Genomic DNA, 24416 nt, shown 5'->3' with positions numbered 1-24416 from the left:
ACCAAGAAGGATGGGTCATTACGACCATGTGTAGACTATCACAGCTTGAATGCCGTTATCCTTTGATCAATGAATTGTTTGATCGCCTCCAAGGAGCGTCCATCTTTACCAAGCTGGACTTGTGAGGTGCTTACAACTTGGGTCGTATCCGTCCTGAGGATGTCTGGAAGACAGCATTTAATACCAAGGATAGCCATTGTTACGATTCCCCCTGTTGCTGCACTACAGGAGGTATCTCACCTTCTCCTCCGCAGGCCGCTCCGAAGCCAGGGCCTCGCCTGTGTACCATCCAGGATTTTCTCCAGGGCCTGGGAGGCCTAGCTGTTCTTGAGGCCTGCCTGTGGCTTGCTTGTGCTTGCTTGGACTTCCTGGTTCCGGCCACGCCCTTCTCCCTAGGGGCCAGCCCGTGGCACTCCACCTCAGTTATAGGGCCAGCAAGGGGCGGTCCAGGTGAACTCCTCCCAGGGAGTTGCCTGCATACTGCAGTATAAAAGGACTTTTTCAAGTCCACCATGGTCTCCTGTGTCTTGATGGCTTCGTGTTCAATGTCTTCTTGTTCCTTGTTTCCAGTCCTGATATCTGTTCCGGATGTTCCTGATTTCTGTTCCAGCACCTGATCCAGTTCCTGATCCAGTTCCGGATGTTCTGCCCTATGTCTTCGTCTGGCTCCTGAGCCTTCTGTCCTGTTGGGCCCTGGAGTGGCCAACAGGAGGGATTCGTCCCTGTGCTCTGGAGCTTCCCTTCCTGCCAGCCGACGGGGCTTCAGATGTCATTGGTCCCGGCATCGGAGTTCCTTCTTGCCTGGATCTTCCCTGCGCTCTCCTGGTCTCAGTGTGGTCCGCGACCAGCCTTCCTGGGCAGTGTAGGGCGCGTATGGGACGGGGTGGTCTGTGACTCAGTCCCGTGGGTGGGCTGAGTAGGGCGCCCTGAGGGACAGTGCCAATGTCTTCCTTACCAGCCCTCGCCTATGATGCCTTGCCTCAGCCTTCGTCTATGATGTCTCTGCACCAGCCCTCGTCTATGTCTCTGCACCAGCCCTTGTCTATGATGTCTGCACCAGCCCTCGTCTAAGATGTCTTCCATGTACTAAGGACTCTGTCTGCCCTCGTCCTCTGTCCGGCCTGCCGCCCAATGCCGTTACCAGCGGCAGGTCCGAAAGGGCTTGGAACAGTCGGAGGACCGTTCATCAATCAACACTGCGTTGTTGGTTGCCATGGGCGTGCAGGTCCGGCTGAGGGTCAGACTCTGTTCCTTATCCCTGCTTCAGTACCTGCCCGGCTCTCCATGCCTGCATCAGCTCACCTCCCACGGTGTGGCTTGGGGCTCCTCCCTAGGTCTCGCCGTGGCCCAAGGGCTCACACCACCTGCTCTAGAGGCGGCCGTGCTCCTCGCGCCTACAATAGTACCCGAGGGCCTCCAAACCCTCGGCCCATCGGCGGCGTGGTGGACACGCCCGTAACAGCCATTACGAATACTTTGTGATGCCATTTGGCCTTTGTAACGCCCCTGCGGTGTTCCAACGCATGATCAACGAAATCTTCCGTGACCTCCTTTATATAAAGGTCGTCGCCTACCTAGATGACTTCCTTATCTTCTCGAAGGATCTTGCCACCCATCGTTCAGATGTCTGCAAGGTGCTGCAGCATCTGTGGGAGAACCACCTGTTTGCCAAGCTCAACAAGTGCTTGTTTGAGAAGCAAAGCCTATCCTTCTTGGGCTACATCGTTTCCCAACATGCCTTCTCCATGTATCTCAGTAAGCTTTGAAGCATCCAAGACTTGCCTTGACCCACGGGCCTCCAAGCACTCCAGTGGTTCCTTGGTTTTACCAACTACTACCGCCACTTCATAGCCAATAATTCCCTGTTCGCTGCACCACTTATAGCCCTTACCCATAAGGGCAGCGATACGAGGAATTGGACTCCAGAGGCAATTACCGCCTTCCAAGCCCTAAAAGATGCTTTCTTGTCGGGGCCCTGTTTACGTCACCCAGACCCGAACCACCCCTTCATCCTTGAAGTGGACGCCTCTGCCATTGGAGCTGGGACTGTACTGAGTCAGCATTCCCTGAAAGGGGTTCTGCGTCCCTGCTCCTTCTACTCCCACAAGTTCTCCCCCACAGAGCAAATTTAGCATCTGGGATTGAGATCTCCTTGCAATTAAGCTCACTCTCGAAGAATGGTGCCCTTGGCCGGAGGGCGCACAACATCGATTCACAATCTTCACTGACCACAAGAACCTTGAGCATCTCTGGCACTCCCAGCGTTTAAATGCTCGCCAGGCCCACTGGGCGTTATTCTTCACTCGATTTGACTTAGACCTTCGATACCGTCCTGCTGAGAAGAACTTCCGGGCTGATGCCCTGTCTTGTTCCTTTGAGCCTAAAGACTCCCAAGAAGAGCCTCGTCACATAATTGATCCTGCTCGTATTTCTCTGACTGCCACCATGACTGTACCAGCGGGGAAAACAGAGGTGCCCCGCAAACTTTGTGAAAAGGTGCTACAGTGGGCACACAATTCCAAAGTAGCTGGCCATCCTGGATGCACTCGGACCTTGTCCCTCTTACAGCTCTACTACTGGTGGCCCAACATGTCCTCCGATACACGTGTGTAAGTAGACTCCTGTCCTACGTGCCCCCAACAAAAGCCTCCGGTGGGTTGACCATGGGGCCCTACTACAACCTCTGCCTGCTCCCGAAGAACCCTGGACTCACTTGTCCACTGATTTCGTGGTGGACCTTCCGGTGTCTAAGGGGAACACTGTCATCTGGGTGATCATGGACAGGTTCTCCAAGATGGCTCATTTTGTGCCACTTCCCACTCTACCTTCAGCGCCTGAACTCACACATCTGTTCTTCCTCCACATCTTCTGCCTCCATGGGTTACCCGAAGACACTGCCTCCGACAGGGGGACTCAGTTTGTTGCCCGTTACTGGCGTTCATTGTGCAGGAAATTTGGGATTTCCATCAGCCTGACAACTGCCTACCATCCTCAGGCCAACGGCCAAGCCGAGCGGATGAACCGCTCCCTCAAGTGCTTTCTCCATGCTTACTCCAATGACCAGCAAGAGAACTGGGTTCAAGTACTCCCATGGGCCGAATTTTCTCATAATTCACACATCGCAGCAGCCACAGGAGTCTCTCCTTTCTCTGGTATACGGCAGACAGCCACAGCCTCCTTTGCCAGTTCCTCTCTCAGTGCTTCTCCAGCAGCTCAGGCAACTGCAGACGCCCTTCAGACCCTTTGGACCCACACGAACCAACGTTTGCGCCAAGCAGCCGCATGTGCCAAGAAATCCTCAGATGCCCTTCGCAGACCTGCCCCAGAATTTCAACCGGGGGATAGAGTATGGCTGAGCACCCACTATATTCGTTTGAAGCTTCCCTCCCAGGTACATCGGGCCTTTCCCGGTCACTCGACGCATTGGCCCAGTAACCTACCAGCTTTGTCTGCCATCCACACTTGGCCCAGGAGCTTCTTGGGTTGACTGCATGTTAAACAGGACATCTGGCAGGGCTCATCCCAATCGAAAATTTCCAAGGTGCCCCAATCAATGTGTGGTTAGTGCTGCCTCAACCATGGAAGACTTAATATAACATTGTTGATAGCTCCAGGTAGGACTCAGAAACAGATTTGATCCTGGTGGAGCACTCCAACTCACAGGAGCTAAGGTCTGGTGCGTAAAGTGACTATCACAGACTCTCCAGTGACAAAAGTGAGAACAATTGCAGTTTCCAAGGGTTCAGTGGGAATCTCATGTTGAAGAACAAGGTCCTGCACAATAAAGTTCCCTGCAGCATCCCTATACAGAAATGCTTGCTCATGTCACTTTGAAACCAGAGATTGCAATAAATCAAATGTAATAAATCAGATTGATAGACTACAGGAAACAGTGAGTGAGATGACCAAATTTGCAAAAGAAACAAAATTATCTTGAATTGTGAGGAATGCAGAAGGGCCTTGTGAGACTAGGAGACTGGGCATCTAAATGGCAAGTGCGGTTAAATGTAGCCAAGTACAAAATAATGCACATAGGGAAATATAATCCCAATTATAGGTACACAATGCTTTATTCCATGTTAGGAGTCATCACCCAAGAAAATGACCTCAGAGTCCTTATGGACAATACATTGAAATCTTCAGCTCAGTGAGCATCAGCTGTCAAAAAGGCAAATAAAATGATGGGAAATGGGAATTATTTGGAAAGGACAGAGAGCAAAACTGAGAATATCATGCTTTTGTATAGATCCATGGTGCGACCACACCTTGAGTACTGTGTACAGTTCAGATTGCCCCCCTTCAAAAGACATAGTGGACAGAAAAAAGGTACAGAGAAGGGCAAAAACAAATGATAAAGGGGATAGAAAAGCTCCCTTATGGAGAAAGGTTAAATAGATGAGGGCTTTTTTGCTAGGAGATGACTAAGAGGGGACATGACTGAGATTTATAAAATCATGAGTGGGCTGGAAAAGATCAAGAGGGAACAATTATTTACCTTTTCAAACAACACTAGGACTAGGGGACACTACATGAAACTAGCAACCAGCAGATTTAAAACAAATAATAATAAGTATATTTTTACTCAGCCCACAATCAAGCTATAGAATCTGTTGCTAGAAGTCATGTTCAAGGCAACTAATATAGTGGGATTCAAAAGTGGGTTGGACAATTTCCTGAAAGAAAAGTTAATAAACAGTTATTAGCTAGGTAGACTTAGGAAAGCCAGTGCTTACCCCTGGAAATAAAATAAATCAGCTATTTGGGATCTGCCAGGTACTTGTGACCTGGACTGGCCACTGTCAGAGACAAGATGATGGATTTGATGGATGTTGGTATGATCCAGAATGGCAGTTCTTAAGTTCTTATTTCCCTGACCATTTTGGGCTGCCTTCCTGACCAGGAGCCCCGAGAAGTGGAAGGGGGGAAAGGAAGGCAGGACAGGAAGGGGGGTGGGGAAGGAACCAGACTCCTCTGTCTTTCAACCTCCCCACACACAGAAAAGGACCTCAACCCTCTGCCCATCCACACTCAACCAGGGAACCACTGAAGCAAGCCCTCAGCTTGCTTCAGTGGTTCCCTGGTTGAGTGTGTCCAAGCTGCAGGATTTGCACATTTATCATCTGCTGGAGAAAGACTACTGGAGTGCTGCAGGTCTCACAATACAATACAGGGTGATGTTAGCAAAACAATTTTTCTTTGTCTCAATCTGCTGACAGGGGGGTGAAACCCATGCATTCTGGACTAGTCTGGTGGGATGATGCAGAACCCATATTTCCATAGTTACTGAATGAGTTCAGCAGTGCCAAAGGATATTGAGCTGCCTATAGTCTATAAAAGGTTATGCACATTAGCCATTACTATTTCTGGCCCATTGTATTTTGGGATCTGAAGTATGAATTCCAAGAAAAATCCTATATGTAATATTCAAATAGTTCAATGGTCTGAATTATGTGGTCACTCAGCTCAAACCTCTCATCAGTCTCAACTCAGACCCTTTGAGAATGAATTGGAAATATTACCTATCTTCAAGGAGGAACATAAGGCACAGGATGAGCACGAGAGAGTACTGCTGGTCTCGGACAGCAATATCACTGAGGATGTTCGGGGATTCTGATAAGAGAACAAGGCTTTCTGGGATGCTACAATTTAAATATGGCACACCCCTTTGCAGTAGAGCTGACATCTCTGTAAGTCCTGAAAAAAACAAACATGAAACTGAATGTATTATTACTTCATCAGTAACTAGGAAAAAGGTTTCAGTAGGAAAAGAAATCTGTGTTTAGGTAACATAACATTCAAGATCAAACAAAATATAGATAACCTTGTCCAGCACTAATCCATACTCAGGAAGGTTTAGCATTATTTTGCATGTTATACTTAATGGGCTACAGTGAATTAAGAATTAAAGATTTACTCATAGGAACTAATTGGGAAAAATCTTCAATATACTGTGTACTATAACTTAGGTAATTAAAGTGAGCAATTCATGCAAATTATTGCATGAATTGCTCACTTTAATTAATTAATTAATGCAAAAATGTGTATTCATAGAAATCTATTGTGACAAAGAGGAGAATTCCTTTGTGGCAGTGGGAAAAGTGTCAGTAACAAACTAGTTGAACTGCATTGAGAAAAGGGGAGGAGGTGTTGTCAAGTAGCAAGAGCAGGTAGTGGGATGTATAGTGGTACAACATAGAGGGTATTGTGGTGCAGCATGATTAAGAAGCATGGGGTGTGTTGTAGAGCAGCATGAACATGGATTGTTGTGGAGTAGTATTTGCAAGCAGCATGGGAGATGTTGTAGAGCATAATGAGTTCCTGAAGAGGTGTATGTATAGTAACATGAGCTGAGGGGAGGTAAGATGGCATGACCAATGAGGAGAGAGGGCATAGGCTGCACTAGAGGATATATAGGTAAGTAACAGAAGAGTAGGGAGGGTGAGAAAAACCAGATGGAAGGGGAAGAAAGACTGCAGGAGTAAGGGCAGAAAATGGAGGTGGGGATTGAGAACTAATTGAAGGAGGTGAAAGTTTGGAAGAGAGAGAAGGAAGTCTACTTAAGGTGGAGGGTGAAGGGAATGAGGAAGAAAATGTTTGATGGGGAAAGAATGGAGAAGAGGAAGGAAAGATTGTATGATGGATGGAGCGAAGGGGGGAACAGGTAAGGAAGATAGAGGCTGGGAAGGATGCTGGAGAGGAAGAAAATACAGAGGAAGAGATAAGAAACTAGGATGAGATGGTAAATGAAGGAGAAAATATATAGTGAGAGAAAGAAATTATTAAAAATAAAAGATATTAGAAAAAAAGGAGAAAGGGCTGAAAGAGAGAAAGGAAAGAAGAAAAAGAACCAAAGAAACTATCCAAACACACATTAAAATTTAAACATCTTTATTTTATAAGCATAATTAAAAATTATGTAATTGTGCCACTGCAAATGTACTAGTGGAAGAGTGTAATAAATATTATTGTATGCTTATGCTAATCCTTGGGAATTTTGGAAAACTCACTAAAGAATTTTACTCCTTATAAGTTTTATGCCTGTCGGTCACAGACAGCTGCGACCGCGTTTACTTACATCCTGCACCTTTCTCCAGCCCTCCCCGGGTCTGCTCGCAGTGCAGGCCAATCTCCACTGCCGCGTTCCCCATGGCTTCTCGTGGCGGCCGAGATGCCACCACCATCCACGTGCCACCGGGCCCTCCTTTGAAGCCTCTTCGGCGGGAACCTTGGGGGTGTCCCTGTTTGATGATGTCATCAGATCAAGGTATTTAAGCTCCACCTTCGCCCTCAGCTAGCCGACTTAGCAACAAGTTCCGTACGTCTCTACTAGCTCCTGCCTCTTTGTTCCTGTGGCTATGCTATTGGACTCTGTTGGACTTTGGACTCTGGTACCCACTCCTCGGGGGCCAGTGGGCGCACTCTACGGGGACCTTGTCTCCTGGCCTCCCCTGCTCCTCGGGCTGGCCCTACGCTTCCTGAAGTCCTACTCTGCAAGGCTCCCCACTCCTCGGGGCTGCCCCCTGGAACATTACTACTCGGGAGTTTTACTCTAGTGCTTCCCCGCTCCTCGGGGTTGTGTCTACATGCTGTGTTGGACTGTCAGCGCTTCCCCGCTCTTTGGGGCTGCGCCCTCATACTATACAAGAGACTTTCAGCACTGTCCTGCTAATTGGGGCAGTGCTCTCGTGCTACACTGCGACTGTCCGCGCTTTCCCGCTCCTCGGGGTCGCGCTTACGTGCTACAAAGACTGCCAGCACTTCCCTGCTCCTCGGGGCTGTGCTTCTGTATCATACAGAGACTGTTTGTGCTTCCCGCTCCTCGGGTTTCAACATACGTCATCATCGCGTAAAACTCAGATGGTCCTATGACTGCCCTGTGAACCTGAGGAAACATCACTGAGGAGATCAGAATATAATCTATGTGAGACATAGTATCATGAAACTGTGAAATGTGTGCAAAACTCTCCTGGTGTCTGACAAACCCAATTGACAACACAGGTAAGAAATACCCTTCTTTCTCCCTAATTTGGGTATTACTACTGCAGATTTTCTATCCACTTGAGGGTCTACTACGCAGTTGAAGTCTCCCATCATGAAGAGCTTTCCAATGAAGAGCTTTCCAATGAAGAGCTTTCCATGAAGAGCTTACCAACACGCAACAGAAGCAGCCTCACCGTCCCGTCGCCGAGATCCACCAAAAAGGTGAGCCGACCGCGGCCCGCTACCCTAGCGCCAGTTCCCGGCCCTTTCCTGCGCCGAACCCAAGAGACCCCGCCCACCGATGCTCCCCAGGCGGCGACGTGGGACCTGATTGGACAGGGCCTTAAAGCCCTCAAAGACCGGCGCCCAGGGTTTAAATTCTCCCACCCTGCTCCTCGCAACCCCTTTTCGACGGCTCTCCTCAGCAAAGCGGACCCCCAGCCGATTGCGCCCCACCCGACCGCACGAGGCCGCTCACTGCCGTCCAAGCCTGCAGCACGAGACCGCTCACCGCCGACCAAGCCATCTGACCGCCAAACCGGCACAGCGGAACCCCCCGGACCAAGATCCCAGACTTACCAACATGCAACAGAAGCAGCCTCACCGCCCCTTCGCTGAGATCCACCAAAAAGGTCAGCCAACCGCGGCCCGCTACCCTAGCGCCAGTTCCCGGCCCTTTCCTGCGCCAAACCCAAGAGACCCCGCCCACCGACGCTCCCCAGGCGGCGACGTGGGACCTGATTGGACAGGGCCTTAAAGCCCTCAAAGACCGGCGCCCAGGGTTTAAATTCTCCCACCCTGCTCCTCGCAACCCCTTTTCGACAGCTCTCCTCAGCAGAGCGGACCCCCAGCCGATTGCGCCCCACCCGACCGCATGAGGCCTGCAGCACGAGACCGCTCACCGCCGACCAAGCCATCTGACCGCCAGCCCGGCACAGCGGAACCCCCCGGACCAATATCCCAGGCTTACCAACACGCAACAGAAGCAGCCTCACCGCCCCGTCGCCGAGATCCACCAAAAAGGTGAGCCGACCGCGGCCCGCTACCCTAGCGCCAGTTCCCGGCCCTTTCCTGCGCCGAACCCAAGAGACCCCGCCCACCGACGCTCCCCAGGCGGCGACGTGGGACCTGATTGGACAGGGCCTTAAAGCCCTCAAAGACCGGCGCCCAGGCTTTAAATTCTCCCACCCTGCTCCTCGCAACCCCTTTTCGATGGCTCTCCTCAGCAGAGCGGACCCCCAGCCGATTGCGCCCCACCCGACCGCACGAGGCCGCTCACCGCCATCCAAGCCTGCAGCATGAGACCGCTCACCGCCGACCAAGCCATCTGACCGCCAACCCGGCACAGCGGAACCCCCCGGACCAAGATCCCAGACTTACCAACACGCAACAGAAGCAGCCTCACCGCCCCGTCGCCGAGATCCACCTAAAAGGTGAGCCGACCGCAGCCCGCTACCCTAGCGTCAGTTCCCGGCCCTTTCCTGTACCAAACCCAAGAGACCCCGCCCACCGACGCTCCCCAGGCGGCGATGTGGGACCTGATTGGACAGGGCCTTAAAGCCCTCAAAGACCGGCGCCGTGCGCCAGCGTCTCACACCAAAGGAGCGCGACAAAGGGGCCTGCCCCTTGTCGTGCCCCTTAGCGTGGCCCCTTAGCTTGGCCTCATCTTTTTCACCCGGACTAAACCCCTGAATCTTCCCTAATAACCTCGACTCCCTACCTCCACTTAACCAGCATCCACATTTGAGAATCACAACATCAACAACATCAACTATAAATACTTGCTTGTCACCAACTGTCTGCACTTCAACCAAGCAAGCACCCCCACCTGAGATACTTCCAAAACCCATGTATCCTCTCATCTTTCACACCCAACGTAACATGATCCTTACCCACCCATCAAATATGCCAACTCAAAGACACCGCCACTTAATAAACATCCCACCCTCAGAAACCACAAAAAACCTGTTATACCTAACCTTCCTGCTCATAAACGCTCAAGCCCTCACAAAGAAAATAGCAATCCTCTCACATCCTTCATAACCAAAACCCAGACTTCATCGCAGTGACTGAAACTTGGCTCAAGCCCACCGACCATGTCCTACTGAACCAACTAAACAACAACACCTATGACCTATTCTCGATCCCGAGAAAATCCAGACGAGGAGGAGGACTCCTACTAGTCATAAAAAAACAATTCAACATGAAACTAATCCCCCCTCACCCCACCCCATCAAATTGAACTAGCTCTCTTCGACTCAGAAAACCTCCAAATCTGTCTTATCTACTGCCCACCCAAACTTCTCGACAAAGACATATCACCTCTCATCGAAGTCCTCATATCAAAGATCAACAACAAAAAACCTACAATCATCCTAGGAGACTTTAACCTCCACTATGACTTAACCCCTCCCTCCCAAGCATGCCAAACCCTATTTGATGTTCTAACTACTCTCCAATTCACCCAACTAGTCAACAACCCAACACACAAGGCAGGCCACTCACTCGACCTGATTTTCTCAAACGACAACTTTTTCTCAAATTCTTCCATCCTCTACTCCCAAGTCCCATGGTCAGACCACTACCTTCTACAGTGCAAAACCCACACCATGGCAATCAAAAAGCTCGAAACCAACAACTCACTCTCATTTAAATACCGACCTCCATTCTCCCCCGACCTACTCCAACAGGAACTCGAAAAACATCTACCAAACATTGATCTCTCCAATATCACCAATGCCACTCAATCCTGGCACCAAATAACAACAGAAACAGCCAACTCTATAAACCCTGAAAGAACCAAAAAAAATCAACGCAAGAACTCAAAACAACCCCTGGTTCAATCCACTGCTAAAAGAGACCAAAGCTAACCTCAGAAGGAAAGAGAAAGAATGGAGAAGAAACAAAGACCAGCTAACTCTTCAAAGATACCGAACCTACCTCGCCTACTACAAAAACCTAATAAACAAAGCAAAAAAAGATTCCCTGTACGTACCAGGATCAGTCCAGGACACCTGGGTTGTGACTCCGCACCAGTAGATGGAGACAGACTAAAACTTGTGGGCGGAGCCATATATGCCCCTGTGCCAGTCACAGCCCCTCAGTCTTACTCTGTCTCCAGTAGATGGTGCAGGTCCAGTCACAGCCCTGCCTGACCTGATTCTGGTGGTTAGTCAGGTTTGATTTTTGGGCTAGTTTTTGTTAGGCCTAGTTTTATGTTAAATTGGGGTTTGTTTTAATCCTTAGTCCCGGGTGCCCTGCCTCCCAGGGGGGTTGAGAGGTCCTGAGGGGACTACCCTCCCCCGGTTGAGGCCGCTGCCAGGGTTGAAGACCCGGCTGAGCTAGTGGCAGCGTCAGGGGTGACACCAGGGAGCCTGGTTCACTCACCCCTGCAGGAAATAGGGCTTTCAGAACCAGGGACAGCGCGTTTTTTTTTGTGTAAAAAAAAAAAAAAAAAAAAAGTTTTACTTTTATTTCTTGCGGCTCTCCGTTGCCTGGCGTTGCCGCTCCGTTTCGGTCGGTGGGGGGCATCGCCAGCAGGGGGGAGGTCGCCGAATTGCGCCGTTTAGTTATTTTAAATTTTTTTTTTCCCGTGTGGTGATTTTGTTCGGCGCGCCTCCGTTTTCCCGCGTTCGTCGGCATGCCTCAGGGTTCGCAGTGCAGGGCCTGCGGCTCGGTTCTCTCGCCCCGGTCGGACCGCTGGACCGCTGCGAGGGACAGCTCGGTTTAAAAAAAAAAAAAAGGTGCAGTTTTCTTTTCAGTGTGCCGGGGTCTTTGCTGCAGCGGTCGTTTCGGCGTTTTTCCCTCTCTCCCTCTCACCTTCTCTCCTTTTACTTGGCGTTTTCGTCGAAGCGTGGGGAGTGCTCTCTTCCGAGCAGGCCGCTTGGGTCGGCCTGCTCGACTTGCGGCTCCAGCGCCGCGCGCCTCTAGCGAGCGCGGTTTCCTCAGGCGGCGGTAAGGGGGGGCGCAGGATCGGTGGCCTGACTTCGGGGAGGTGCGTGGTCGGCGGCAGCCTCTTGCGGTTGCGGTCGGGGACCGTCCGGCGGCCTTCCCCAGGCAGTTCCTGTCTGCCGCGGGAAAAGATTTAAAAAAAAAAAAAAAGACGCCGACCTCTCGCGCGAAATTGGCGGGAACGTCGGCCATCTTGGGGCCACCATCGAGAGCGACACCGAGCGCGGCAGGTCCCAGGGTTTCCCTCGTTTCCGTTCCCCCCCCCTTCCCCCCCACCCAGCGGCCGACTCCGCGGTCTGTTTGCCATCGGAGGCGGTGGAGGGGAGGGCTGGGGGAGAAACGCTCTTTGCCCTGGTTTTCTTGTGGCCTGGCTTAGGGCCTTGAAGGCACGCAGAGCCCACAAGTGACCTTCTGGCCAGGCGGGGGGGTCGGAGAGGCCTATCAGTTTGGACCGGACGCGTACTCGGCCGCGGATCGCGGCGGGCCGATTCATAGCCAAACGCCCGTTGGGGGCCCTACCGCCAAGGAGGGCCCTACTGCCTAGCTTGGGCACGGACCCTGCCTCTGTCTCGTCGGATCCGGTATTTCCTCGGTGCCCTCCCCTCCTCCGAGGGGGGCTCGGGGAGAGGTCTACATCGGAATCGTCGGGTCCGCAGATTTCCAAGGCGTCCTCCCCGCCTCCCAGGGGGGCTGAGGGGGATGGCACGCCGCCGCAGGGGGCGGTGGGGCAGACACTGCCTTCGGAAGGGGATTACTCGAGCTTAATCCGCCTCTTCATCAGGAAGGAGCTGGCCCCTGATTCCCGCCATCCTGGAGGGGTGGGGCATCGCCACCCCGCTGGGGGTAGTCTCAGCTGGGTTTCATTCCTTTTCACCTCTCTGTGTCAGCCCTGCTCTATCGTGAATAGGATACTCCGGTTTTGCACCTCTAGGTCACGAACGCTATGGGTAAGCTCTCTCCCTTGCCGGAGATCGAATGATTTCCCGAGGCCCGAGGATAAATTCAGGGCGCGGTATTCGTTTTCGGCCAGGTCCCGCTTTCGTGATCCCAGGACGTCGCATCCTCAACAGTCTCCTGGTCAGTCGTATAGGGCTTCTTCCTCCCGGTCCCCGCCATGGCAGCAGCAGTCTTTTCGGGGGGAAAACGAGGGAGCCCCGGCGAGCGCAGGAGTCCTAAGCTTCGCAATAAAAGATGGTCGGCCTCTCACTCTCTCACCGCAGCCACAGCACGCCGTTTCCCAACGTCGGGGCGCGGTTGATTTCGGTTGTAGAGAGATGGGCCGGTGTAACGTCAGACCAGTGGGTCCTCCGCGTGATCAGACTCGGCTGCCTCCTCCGTTCCGGTCAACCACACGGCAGGGGCCGTTACTCCATTTACTTCGTCGTCCCCAAGACAGGCGGCACGGACAGCTCTATTCTGGATCTTGGTGGAGTGAACCGATGCCTTCCCGTTTATCACTTCACAATGGAGTCGATTCGGTCGGTAATGGCTGCGGGGCGGCCCGGCGAGTTTCTGGTCTCCCTAGATCTCGTGGAGGCGTATCTTCACATAGGCATGCAGCCGTCGTTCCTGCACTTTGTCAGATTCTGCGTTCTAGGACGGCATTGCCAGTTTCAAGCGCTCCCGGTTGGTCTCGCGACGGCCCCCGTACATTCACGAAGGTGATGGTCGCGGTGGCGGCGCGGCTGTGCCAGTAAGGTCTCCTGGTCCATCCTTCCCTGGACGATTGGTGGATTCGGGCGAAGCCCGAGGATCAATGTCGGTTGTCAGTTGGCCAGGGTCCTACACCTTGGCAGTCCCTAGGATGGGTGGTCAACTTCAACAAGAGTCTTCGGACACCCTCGCAGACCTTGGAATATCTGGGAGCCGTTGTAGACACGTCGCAGGGCTTGGTGTTCCTGTCACATGAACGGAGATAAGAGCTGCCAGCTCAAGTAAGGCGCTTCTTGTCTCTCCGCCGGCCGCGGGTCTGCGACTGTCTTACGGTCCTGGGCTCTATGGCTTCCACACTTGCGCTGGTTTCCTGGGCGTTTGCTCATCTGCGGCCTTTACCGTCGTCTTTACTATCTTGCTGGGCGCCGGTTTCAGAGGAGTTCCATTTACCGCTTCCACTAGGGGGACTCGCGAGGTCCAGCCTGCTCTGGTGGCTGGATTCCAGTCATCTGTCCTCTGGAATGTCTCTTCTGGTGCCCAATGGGACGGTGTTGACCGCGGAGGCCAGTCTCTCCAGTGGGGGAGCGGTCTGCCTAGGGACCTCGGTCCAAGACCTATGGTCAGTGTCGCTAGCCCAGTGGTCTATCAACAGACTAGAGACCAGAGCGGTCCGTCTGGCTCTGCAAGCCTTCCTACCGGTAGTGCGGGGAAGGGCGGTCCGAGTGTCGGACAACGCGACCACCGTGGCCTACATCAACCGCCATGGCGGGACAAGGAGCCCACAGGTGGCGGAGGAGGCTCAGCGCTTGATGGCCTGGTCAGGGCTACATCTCGGCAACATAGCAGCCTCTCTCAGTGCAGGAGTCAACAACGTTCAGGCGGATTTTTTTCTCAGCCGGCATCGCCTGGATCCCGGAGAGTGGGAGCTGGCGGATGAAGCGTTTCTTCTCATTTGCGAAACATAGGGAGTGCCCCACATGGATCTGATGGACACGTGGCACAACGCGAAGGCTCCGCGATGTTTCAGTCGAAGTCGAGAAAGGGGGACAGAAGGCGTCTATGCGTTGGCGCTCCCCGGGCCGACGGATGTTCTGCTGTACGTGGTTTCCCCGTGGCCGATGATCGGCAAGATTCTGCGGCGCATAGAGTTGCACCCAGCCAACGTGATCCTGGTGGCACCGGAGTGGCCGCGCCGGCCATGGTTCGCAGACTTCGTCCAGCTCACAGTGGCGGCACCCCTTCAGCTCCAGGGAATGGCGGGTCTACTCCATCGGGGCCCCGTCTGTTTGGAGAATGCGGATCACTTCTGTCTCGCGGCATGGTTTTGCGAGGAATCGGCTGAAGAGAAAAGGTTACTCAGATGCGGTGGTAGCCACATTGCTACGTTCCAGGAAACAGGCGACGTCCCTAGCTTATGTCCATGTCTGGGTGGATTTTGAGGAATGGTGCGTGCAGCGTGGGGTGGTCACTACTGCGGCTTCTGTCTCCGACATTCTGGCGTTCCTCCAGGCAGGTCTTGCCAAAGGTCTGGCTTGCAGTTCTCTATGGGTCCAAGTGGCGGCGATTGGTTGTTTGCGAGGTAAGGTCCGTGGTACTTTCCTGGCTCTTCACCCGGATATCTCCCATTTCCTTCAGGGAGCTAAGCACCTTCGTCCTCCATTGCGTCTCCCCTGTCCGGCTTGGATCCTCCATTCGGTTCTCTCCGCTTTATGCGCGGCGCTGTTTGAACCCTTGAACCGCCTAAATATTCAGGTTCTCACGTTAAAGACGGTGTTCTTGGTGGCGATTGCTTCGGCACGGCATGTTTCGGAGTTACAGGCTTTGTCCTGTAGGGAACCCTTCTTGCGTATTTCCGATTCCGGAGTATATTTGCGGACGGTTCCTTCCTTCCTGCCGAAAGGGGTGTCGGCCTTCCATGTTTTTCAATCGGTTGAGCTGTCCGCTTTCGCGGTCAGGGTGCCCTCTGATCCAGAAGCGTGGGAGTTATGGAAGTTTGACGTGCGGAGATCCCTCCTTCGCTGTCTGGAGGTCACTTATCCATTTCGGGTCACAGATCATCTGTTTGTTTTGTTTTCTGGTCCAAAGAAAGGAGTTGCAGCGTCCCGCACGACGATTGCCCGTTGGCTCAAGGAGGCCATTGGTTCGGCGTACTTGGTGCGGGGGTAAACCACTTCCCGTGGGTCTTCGGGCTCCCTCGACTCGCTCTCCAGCTGCGTCTTGGGTGGAAGCTTCTCAGGTGTAGCCTCAAGAGATTTGCAGGGCGGCTACCTGGAAGTCGTTGCATACCTTTATCCGGTATTACCGGTTGGATGTCCGGGCTACCGATTCCGGGAGATTTGGAGAGAGGGTACTCCGAGCGGGACTCTCTGCTTCCCACCCTCGGTAAGTTGGCTCTGGTACATCCCAGGTGTCCTGGACTGATCCTGGTACGTACAGGGAAAGGAAAATTAGTTTCTTACCTGATAATTTTCGTTCCTGTAGTACCAAGGATCAGTCCAGGATCCCACCCGCAGTGCTACGCTGAAGTAACGGAGAGTCCGCTCACTATTCTGGGTTAATCTTGTCCGCTTGTTTCGCTCTCTCGGTGGGAGAGTACATTTCCTGAAGGGGTGTTTCTTTCCCTGTTCTATTAGCGGTTTATAGCTAGTTTTGGTTTTAGTTCTCTGGTTGTGTTTTCTACTTTGACATTACGTATGACTGAGGGGCTGTGACTGGCACAGGGGCATATATGGCTCCGCCCACAAGTTTTAGTCTGTCTCCATCTACTGGTGCGGAGTCACAACCCAGGTGTCCTGGACTGATCCTTGGTACTACAGGAATGAAAATTATCAGGTAAGAAACTAATTTTCCTATATTACGGCAAAAAAAATCCTAAACTCTACAAACAAACCCAAATCCCTCTTCAACATCGTAAACAATCTAATCACAGTGAAAAATAACACCAACATATCTCAAAATAACCTAAGCCAAGACCTCACAATTTTCTTCAAGAAGAACATCAGAAAAATATCAGAAAAAATAACCAATACCTCCTCCAATAATGCAATCCCAAATCGCACTAACATCCCTCCCTGGGACCATTTAGATCCAATATCAATTTCTGATACAGAGAAACTCATCAAAACACTGAATCCAGCCAGACACGAGCTTGATACAATACCTACCCACACTCTAAAAGAAATCTCCCAAACAATCACACCGACCATCTCCTCAATCATCAACAAATCTCTTGAAGAAGGTGCTCTTCCGATCAACCTAAAAGTAGCCACCATAAAACCAATCTTAAAAAAGAAGAACCTCGACCCCTCAGACCTAAGTAACTACCGCCCAATCTCAAATCTTTCATTCCTTGCAAAGCTAACCGAGAAAGCCGCCCTTAAACAACTGAACGACCACCTTGACACAAACAACATCTTGTACCCATCTCAATTTGGCTTCAGAAAAAAACATAGTACAGAATCACTGCTCACCAACCTAACCAACACAATTTTAAGAGGATTCGACCACGGTCAACGGTACATTCTCATCCTACTCGACCTTTCCGCCGCATTCGACACAGTCGAGCACAGTAGCCTAATCACCAGGCTCTCAGAAATAGGCCTATCTGGTCAAACACTAAAATGGTTCTCCTCCTTCCTCCACAACAGAACCTACAAGGTCAACCTAAACAACCACATCTCCGACCCCATCCCTCTTGATACTGGTGTACCCCAAGGTTCCTCACTATCCGCCATCCTTTTCAACATCTACTTACTACCTCTCTGCCAACTTCTATCAAGCCTCTCCATCACCCACTTCCTATATGCTGACGACATCCAGCTAATCATCCCTGTCTCAGCCTCCCTTGAAAACACGCTAAAAATCGCAGCCTCAACCATCAATCGAATCAAACTCCTACTAAACCAACTTAAGCTCTGCATCAACACCGACAAAACTGAATGTATGCTGATCGAAAGAAACATCTCCGGTGATCACCTGACCCACCCCATCTTCATTGATAACACCCCCATCAAACTAAGAGAATTTGTCAAAGACCTAGGATTCTGGATCGACCCCCAACTCAACCTCAAAAAACACATCACCACTAAACAAATGAAGGCTTCTATAAACTTTCCATCCTCAAACACCTCAAACCATTACTCAACCACTCCGACTTCAGAACCATTTTCCAAACCCTGATATTCTCTGGCATCGACTACTGCAACTCCCTCTTATTAGGGCTACCAAAATCAGCCATACACCCACTACAAATTCTACAAAACTCCACTGCACGAATTCTCACCGGCCTCAAAAGATCAGATCATATCACACCTGTACTGAAGGACCTACATTGGCTCCCCATCGAAAAAAGGATAGAGTACAAAACCCTGACAATCATTCACAATGCTATCCACCATAACAATTCTGACTGCTTCGAACCCCTAATCCAAACTCACCAATCCCAACGTTGCACTAGATCAACCAACAAATCTCAACTCGAAATCCCACCAGTCAGCGCAGCCAAATTAACCACCACCAGGAATAGAGCATTCTCTATAGCCGGACCCCACCTCTGTTTGCATAGGGCAGCAAAAATGCTAGCACTGGCCCTGGATAGAGGTCTATAAAATCATGAGAGGACTAGAACAGGTAAATGTGAATTGGTTGTTTACTCTTTCAGAAAATAGAAGGTCTAGGGTGCACTCCATGAAGTCAGCAAGTAGCACATGTAAAATAATCATAGAAAATTCTTTTTCACTCAGTGCACAATTATATTCTAAAATTCGTTGCCAGAGGATGTGGTAGGGCATTTAGTGTAGCTGGGTTTAAAAAAGGTTTGGATAAGTTTCTGGAGGAGAAGTCCATAAACTGCTATTAATCAAGTTGATTTAAGGAATAGCCACTGCTATTATTGGCATTAGTATTCCAACAAAAACATATAGGGGATTAATTGCTCGGTGATAATCTTGTACGGAGGTAGTTCTATGAGGGTAACCAATTTATGGTTATCCTCTTGTGTACCCCCGTCTATTATTCTTTTATTAATTTTTATTTAATTTACCAACATCTTTTGCTTTTTGTAATTTTCAGTTTTTCTTAAAATCCCTTCTCCCCTGCTGCTTTTCCGCCCCACTAATGTTTTATTGCATACTTATCGGGACGTCGCCTCTATAATATCTCATGGGCGCGGAGCTGCTCGTCCGACACGGGCCATGTTTCGGCACAGGGTGCCTGCTTCAGGGACTGTGGGAGAATAAGCTGTGTCCAACACTGGGTTCACAGCATGTGGCAAACCTTCAATATATGAAAAAGTCAATCTCAGATAACACAAGCCTTATGAAGCCTTTATAACTTATTTAAGATCACAAGACCCACCTGGCTTTTTTCAAAAAACTTACTGTTATGCCGCTTTCCTTTGTCATACTCGGGACGCCCGTAATGCTTATCTGGGCGTCGGCTTCATTCTAACCGTTTATATAGACCTGCCTGGGAAACCTACCTCCTCCTCTTTGTCAAAACCGAGGCTATCTCAGGTGTGGATGATCACAATAGTGTCTTGAATTTCCGACGTGGGCGGACCTGATTGTCTCTATGGGTGGCTTCAATTCAACCAGGGGCGTTTTCCAGGCGGGGTTAGTCACTTTCAATTTTTTCTGTTTAGCGGGCGGGTCTGATTCACCCGGGGGCGTTTTACAGGCGGGGCTGATCGCTTTCAATTTACTCTTTTTTTCATTTGGCGAGCAGGTCTAATTCAACTGAGTGCGTCTCTCAAGCGAGGCTGACAGCCGCGCTTGTTTATGAATCAAACACCTTTTATATCTTTATGAATTTTTCTTCCCCGTTTATCTATCAAATAAATATTATGGATTTTTTTGTGAAACATTATCTTGTCTTGTCTTATCAATGATATAGCTATGACTCCATTGTCTCTATTCTTAAATGACTCTGTTCAGAAATTCTTTATTGTTTCACATTTAATTACTCTGAGGCTGGTGACGTTCTTGCATCCTGGCATTGTCTGTCATTTCCTTGCGGGCATTAGCGAACCTCCCGGTGTGATATTTGTGATAGGGGATGATGTTGTCCTCCATAATCCATGGTGCTGATAACTCAACTTCACCAGAATATTGTCCAATCAATTTCCCGATTTAGTCCTTTTGGGTTCACTGTATCCCATGTATATATGTATTTCTGTTCCATCTGTGTCAATCTTGTGTTGAGATCACCTCCCCTTGGGTGTTCTTGTAATTGAAAAAGGACCGCCACTTTAAAGTCTTCTGGTGGATGCCCCATTAGTTGCCAATGGTCTGTTAGGGGAGCCCCTTCTATTTTATGTCTAAGTCGACTGACATGTTCTTGAAGTCTGTTTTTAATCTTACGCATTGTCTTGCCAATGTATACCTTGTGGCAGGTGCACCAAAGCGCATAAATGACTTTTGTTGAGTCGCAGGTGTAATTGCCTTTATAGGTGTATTTCCTTCGGCCAGGGATGGAAAATTCCGTGCCTTCATGCATGAACTGACATGCACTGCATTTTCCACATGCTTTTTGCCCTTTTGCTGTATCTTGACTTCGAACTTGTACGGGTAGTAAATTAGAATGTACTATCAAATCTTTCAAATTTTGTGCTTTTGTGAGAGCGAAAGTGGGTTTTTCCTTCAGATTGGAATGAACTTGTAAAATGGGCCAGTATTTTAATATGCTTTTTTTTAACATATAAGTTTGTGGTGTGTGTGGTAACACACAAATCAGTTTCTCACTTTCAGTATGGATTTTAGGCTGGAGGAGCAGCTCTCTATTGGCCCATCTGGCCCTTTTATACGCTTTTTTTACTGTGGCTGCTGGATACCCTCTTTGCAAAAATCTTTTAGTCATGTCTACTGCTTGTATTTTGAATTCTGTGACAGTGGAGCACAGTCTCCTCAACCTAAGGAATTGCCCAACTGGTAAATTATTTCTAAGATGGTTTGGATGAAAAGATGAGTAATGTAACAATGTATTTCTGTCTGTGGGTTTCCGATATATAGTGAATTGAAATCCATCTCCTGTGAGCATGACTTGAATGTCCAAAAACGGTATACTGTTCTTATGATGTTGGCTTGTAAAACGTAAATGTGGATTACAACTATTCAACCATTGTACAAAAAGTTTCAATTCCTCCTCTTCTCCATGCCATATGACAAAGATGTCATCGATGAATCTTTTCCACAGTTCAATGTGGCTTTCATAGTTGTTCCGGTATACCCATCTTTCCTCAAACTCTGACATGTATAAGTTAGCCAAGTCGGGGGCCATGGTGGCCCCCATAGCTGTTCCTTTAATTTGTTTGTAATACTTCCCTAAAAACATAAAGTAGTTCTCTTGTAATGCAATGCTGGCGAGTTCCTGGATGAAGGCTGCTGGGGTTCTCCGTCGTATACCAGTTGACGTTAACTTTGCTGTTATGACCTCAATTGCCTCACTCTGAGGGATGCTGGTATACAAAGCTGTGACATCTATGGTTACTAGGTAAGTGCATTCTGGTGCTGGATGAAGATCCTGTAAGAGAGTCATTAGGTGTGCGGAATCTCGTATGTATGAGGTTATCTGTGGGACAAATCCACGCAGAGACCTGTCCACAAACTGGGAGAGCGGCTCTAAAAGCGACCCCTTTGAGGATACTATTGGACGTCCCGGGGGGGACTCAAGCGATTTATGAATCTTTGGTACGGTGTAAAACACCGGACAGGTGGGGTGTTTAACTGTCAAAAACCGAGCCTCCTTCTCTGTAATCCAGTTTGCTTTTTGTGCTTGGTCTACTATGAGGTCTATCCTCTTTTTGATCTCTGCTGTTGGATCTTCTGGTAATAGTTGATAAAACTCAATGTCATTTAGTTGACGCTCTATTTCTGCAATGTATTGTTGTCTACTTTGTACCACAATAGAGCCCCCTTTATCAGCCGGTTTCACTACTATTTGTTGATTGTCTCGAATCTCTTTCAGTGCATTCTTTTCTGCAACGGAGAGGTTGTTACTGCTAGTTGGTCGTTTAATGGTTTTTAAAAAACTATCTCTACGAACCATTTCTGCAAATGTATAGATCACCGGATCTATTGGACCTGGACAATGCGTAAGATTAAAAACAGACTTCAAGAACATGTCAGTCGACTTAGACATAAAATAGAAGGGGCTCCCCTAACAGACCATTGGCAACTAATGGGGCATCCACCAGAAGACTTTAAAGTGGCGGTCCTTTTTCAATTACAAGAACACCCAAGGGGAGGTGATCTCAACACAAGATTGACACAGATGGAACAGAAATACATATATACATGGGATACAGTGAACCCAAAAGGACTAAATCGGGAAATTGATTGGACAATATTCTGGTGAAGTTGAGTTATCAGCACCATGGATTATGGAGGACAACATCATCCCCTATCACAAATATCACACCGGGAGGTTCGCTAATGCCCGCAAGGAAATGACAGACAATGCCAGGATGCAAGAACGTCACCAGCCTCAGAGTAATTAAATGTGAAACAATAAAGAATTTCTGAACAGAGTCATTTAAGAATAGAGACAATGGAGTCATAGCTATATCATTGATAAGACAAGACAAGATAATGTTTCACAAAAAAATCCATAATATTTATTTGATAGATAAACGGGGAAGAAAAATTCATAAAGATATAAAAGGTGTTTGATTCATAAACAAGCGCGGCTGTCAGCCTCGCTTGAGAGACGCACTCAGTTGAATTAGACCTGCTCGCCAAATGAAAAAAAGAGTAAATTGAAAGCGATCAGCCCCGCCTGTAAAACGCCCCCGGGTGAATCAGACCCACCCGCTAAACAGAAAAAATTGAAAGTGACTAACCCCGCCTGGAAAACGCCCCTGGTTGAATTGAAGCCACCCATAGAGACAATCAGGTCCGCCCACGTCGGAAATTCAAGACACTATTGTGATCATCCACACCTGAGATAGCCTCGGTTTTGACAAAGAGGAGGAGGTAGGTTTCCCAGGCAGGTCTATATAAACGGTTAGAATGAAGCCGACGCCCAGATAAGCATTACGGGCGTCCCGAGTATGACAAAGGAAAGCGGCATAACAGTAAGTTTTTTGAAAAAAGCCAGGTGGGTCTTGTGATCTTAAATAAGTTATAAAGGCTTCATAAGGCTTGTGTTATCTGAGATTGACTTTTTCATATATTGAAGGTTTGCCACATGCTGTGAACCCAGTGTTGGACACAGCTTATTCTCCCACAGTCCCTGAAGCAGGCACCCTGTGCCGAAACATGGCCCGTGTCGGACGAGCAGCTCCGCGCCCATGAGATATTATAGAGGCGACGTCCCGATAAGTATGCAATAAAACATTAGTGGGGCGGAAAAGCAGCAGGGGAGAAGGGATTTTAAGAAAAACTGAAAATTACAAAAAGCAAAAGATGTTGGTAAATTAAATAAAAATTAATAAAAGAATAATAGACGGGGGTACACAAGAGGATAACCATAAATTGGTTACCCTCATAGAACTACCTCCGTACAAGATTATCACCGAGCAATTAATCCCCTATATGTTTTTGTTGGAATATTATTGAAAAGGGGAAGAGGTTGGTTAGTGATTATTGGCATTAGTAGCATGGGATGTATTTAATGTTTGGGTGCTTGTCAAGTACTTGTAACCTGGATTAGCCACTGTTGGAAATAGGATCCTCGGTCTGACCCAGTATGGCAATTTGTTATGTTCTTAAGTTCTTATCCTGAGAATGAGCTCACCAGCTGCTTAGACTGGCATCTATTGTTACTATCATGCTGCTCAGGGACTCTAAGGACATACTGTTGGCCAGATTCTGACCTGTGAGCCACCATTTCAAGCTAGCTCTGGTTTCTGTCATTAATTTCAACCTCACCTCAACATTTTGAGATTGAGCTCTCAAATATGAAAGAAGAGATCTTTGTAACAGACACATATGCGCTCTTACCCATGGAACTAGATCTAGGGTTGCTGCCGTGGAGCCCAGCACTTGCAAATAATCCCATAATCTGGGAGACCTCATTAACAGGTTCTGAACCTGCATCATAAGCTTGGCCCCTCTGGTCTGTCATCAACAACATCCTAGCTTGCTAAATGTCAAAGACAACCCCCAAATATTCCAGTATCTGAGAGGGTATTAACTTGCTCTTGGCAATGTTTACAACCCATTCCAGATCCTATAACAACTTTATCACTCTGGATGTTGAGCTTCTGGCTTCTGGCTTCATTTTCTGATTTCTCTTATCAACCAATTATCCAAGTAGGGATAAATTAACACATCTCTTTGAGCAAGGTGACCACTATTACCACCATTACTTTGGAGCAAGTCCTTGGAGCCACCGCTAATCCAAGGGAAGCACTCAAAACTGAAAATGACCTCCCAGGACTGCAACTCTGAGATATTGCTGGAGGGAAGGATGAATTGAAATGGGAAGATACGCTTCTGTAAGATCCAAGGGGCAGAAATTCTCCTTTCATCACTACTACCTGTTGTGTTTCGCGACCGCCCGCGGCCACGACCCCCTACCTGAGTCAGCGTCAGGGCCGCCGCGGCAGCACCGGGGAATCTGGGCCATTCGCCTCCCGCACCCCGATGAATCTTCCCACGCTGACTGATGAGGGGGGGGGGGAGGCACCCCAGGCCTCCCCTCGTGGCGTCAGGCCGCTCTGCACAGCCTCCCGGATTCAAAATGGCCGCCCTACCCTTAGGCGCGAGGCCGCTCCTCCTCTGTAGATTTAAAGGGCCCTCATCCTCCTAATTGCCTGCACCTGCTTCTAATGGGCTAGGCACAGGGGAAGTATAAAGGGAGACTTCCTCCGCTCACTCTTCGACTTGCCAACG

At 49.4% G+C, this 24416-nt stretch overlaps 1 protein-coding gene across 1 annotated transcript in view; it reads right to left on the bottom strand.

The window, feature by feature from the left end:
- Positions 1 to 24416, bottom strand: part of MEI1 (meiotic double-stranded break formation protein 1) — an 888987-nt gene that overhangs the window by 265015 nt on the left and 599556 nt on the right. Inside the window, exon 18 of the mRNA XM_029587121.1 lies at positions 5520 to 5694. Within this exon, the coding sequence (XP_029442981.1) occupies positions 5520 to 5694 (175 nt within the window). The remainder of the gene's footprint in view (positions 1 to 5519; positions 5695 to 24416) is intronic.

The sequence above is a fragment of the Rhinatrema bivittatum genome, chromosome 2, assembly GCF_901001135.1.
Source record: "Rhinatrema bivittatum chromosome 2, aRhiBiv1.1, whole genome shotgun sequence".
Classification (NCBI taxonomy): domain Eukaryota; kingdom Metazoa; phylum Chordata; class Amphibia; order Gymnophiona; family Rhinatrematidae; genus Rhinatrema; species Rhinatrema bivittatum.
Note: the sequence above shows the minus strand (reverse complement) of the source record. Positions and strands in the feature narration are given on the sequence as shown.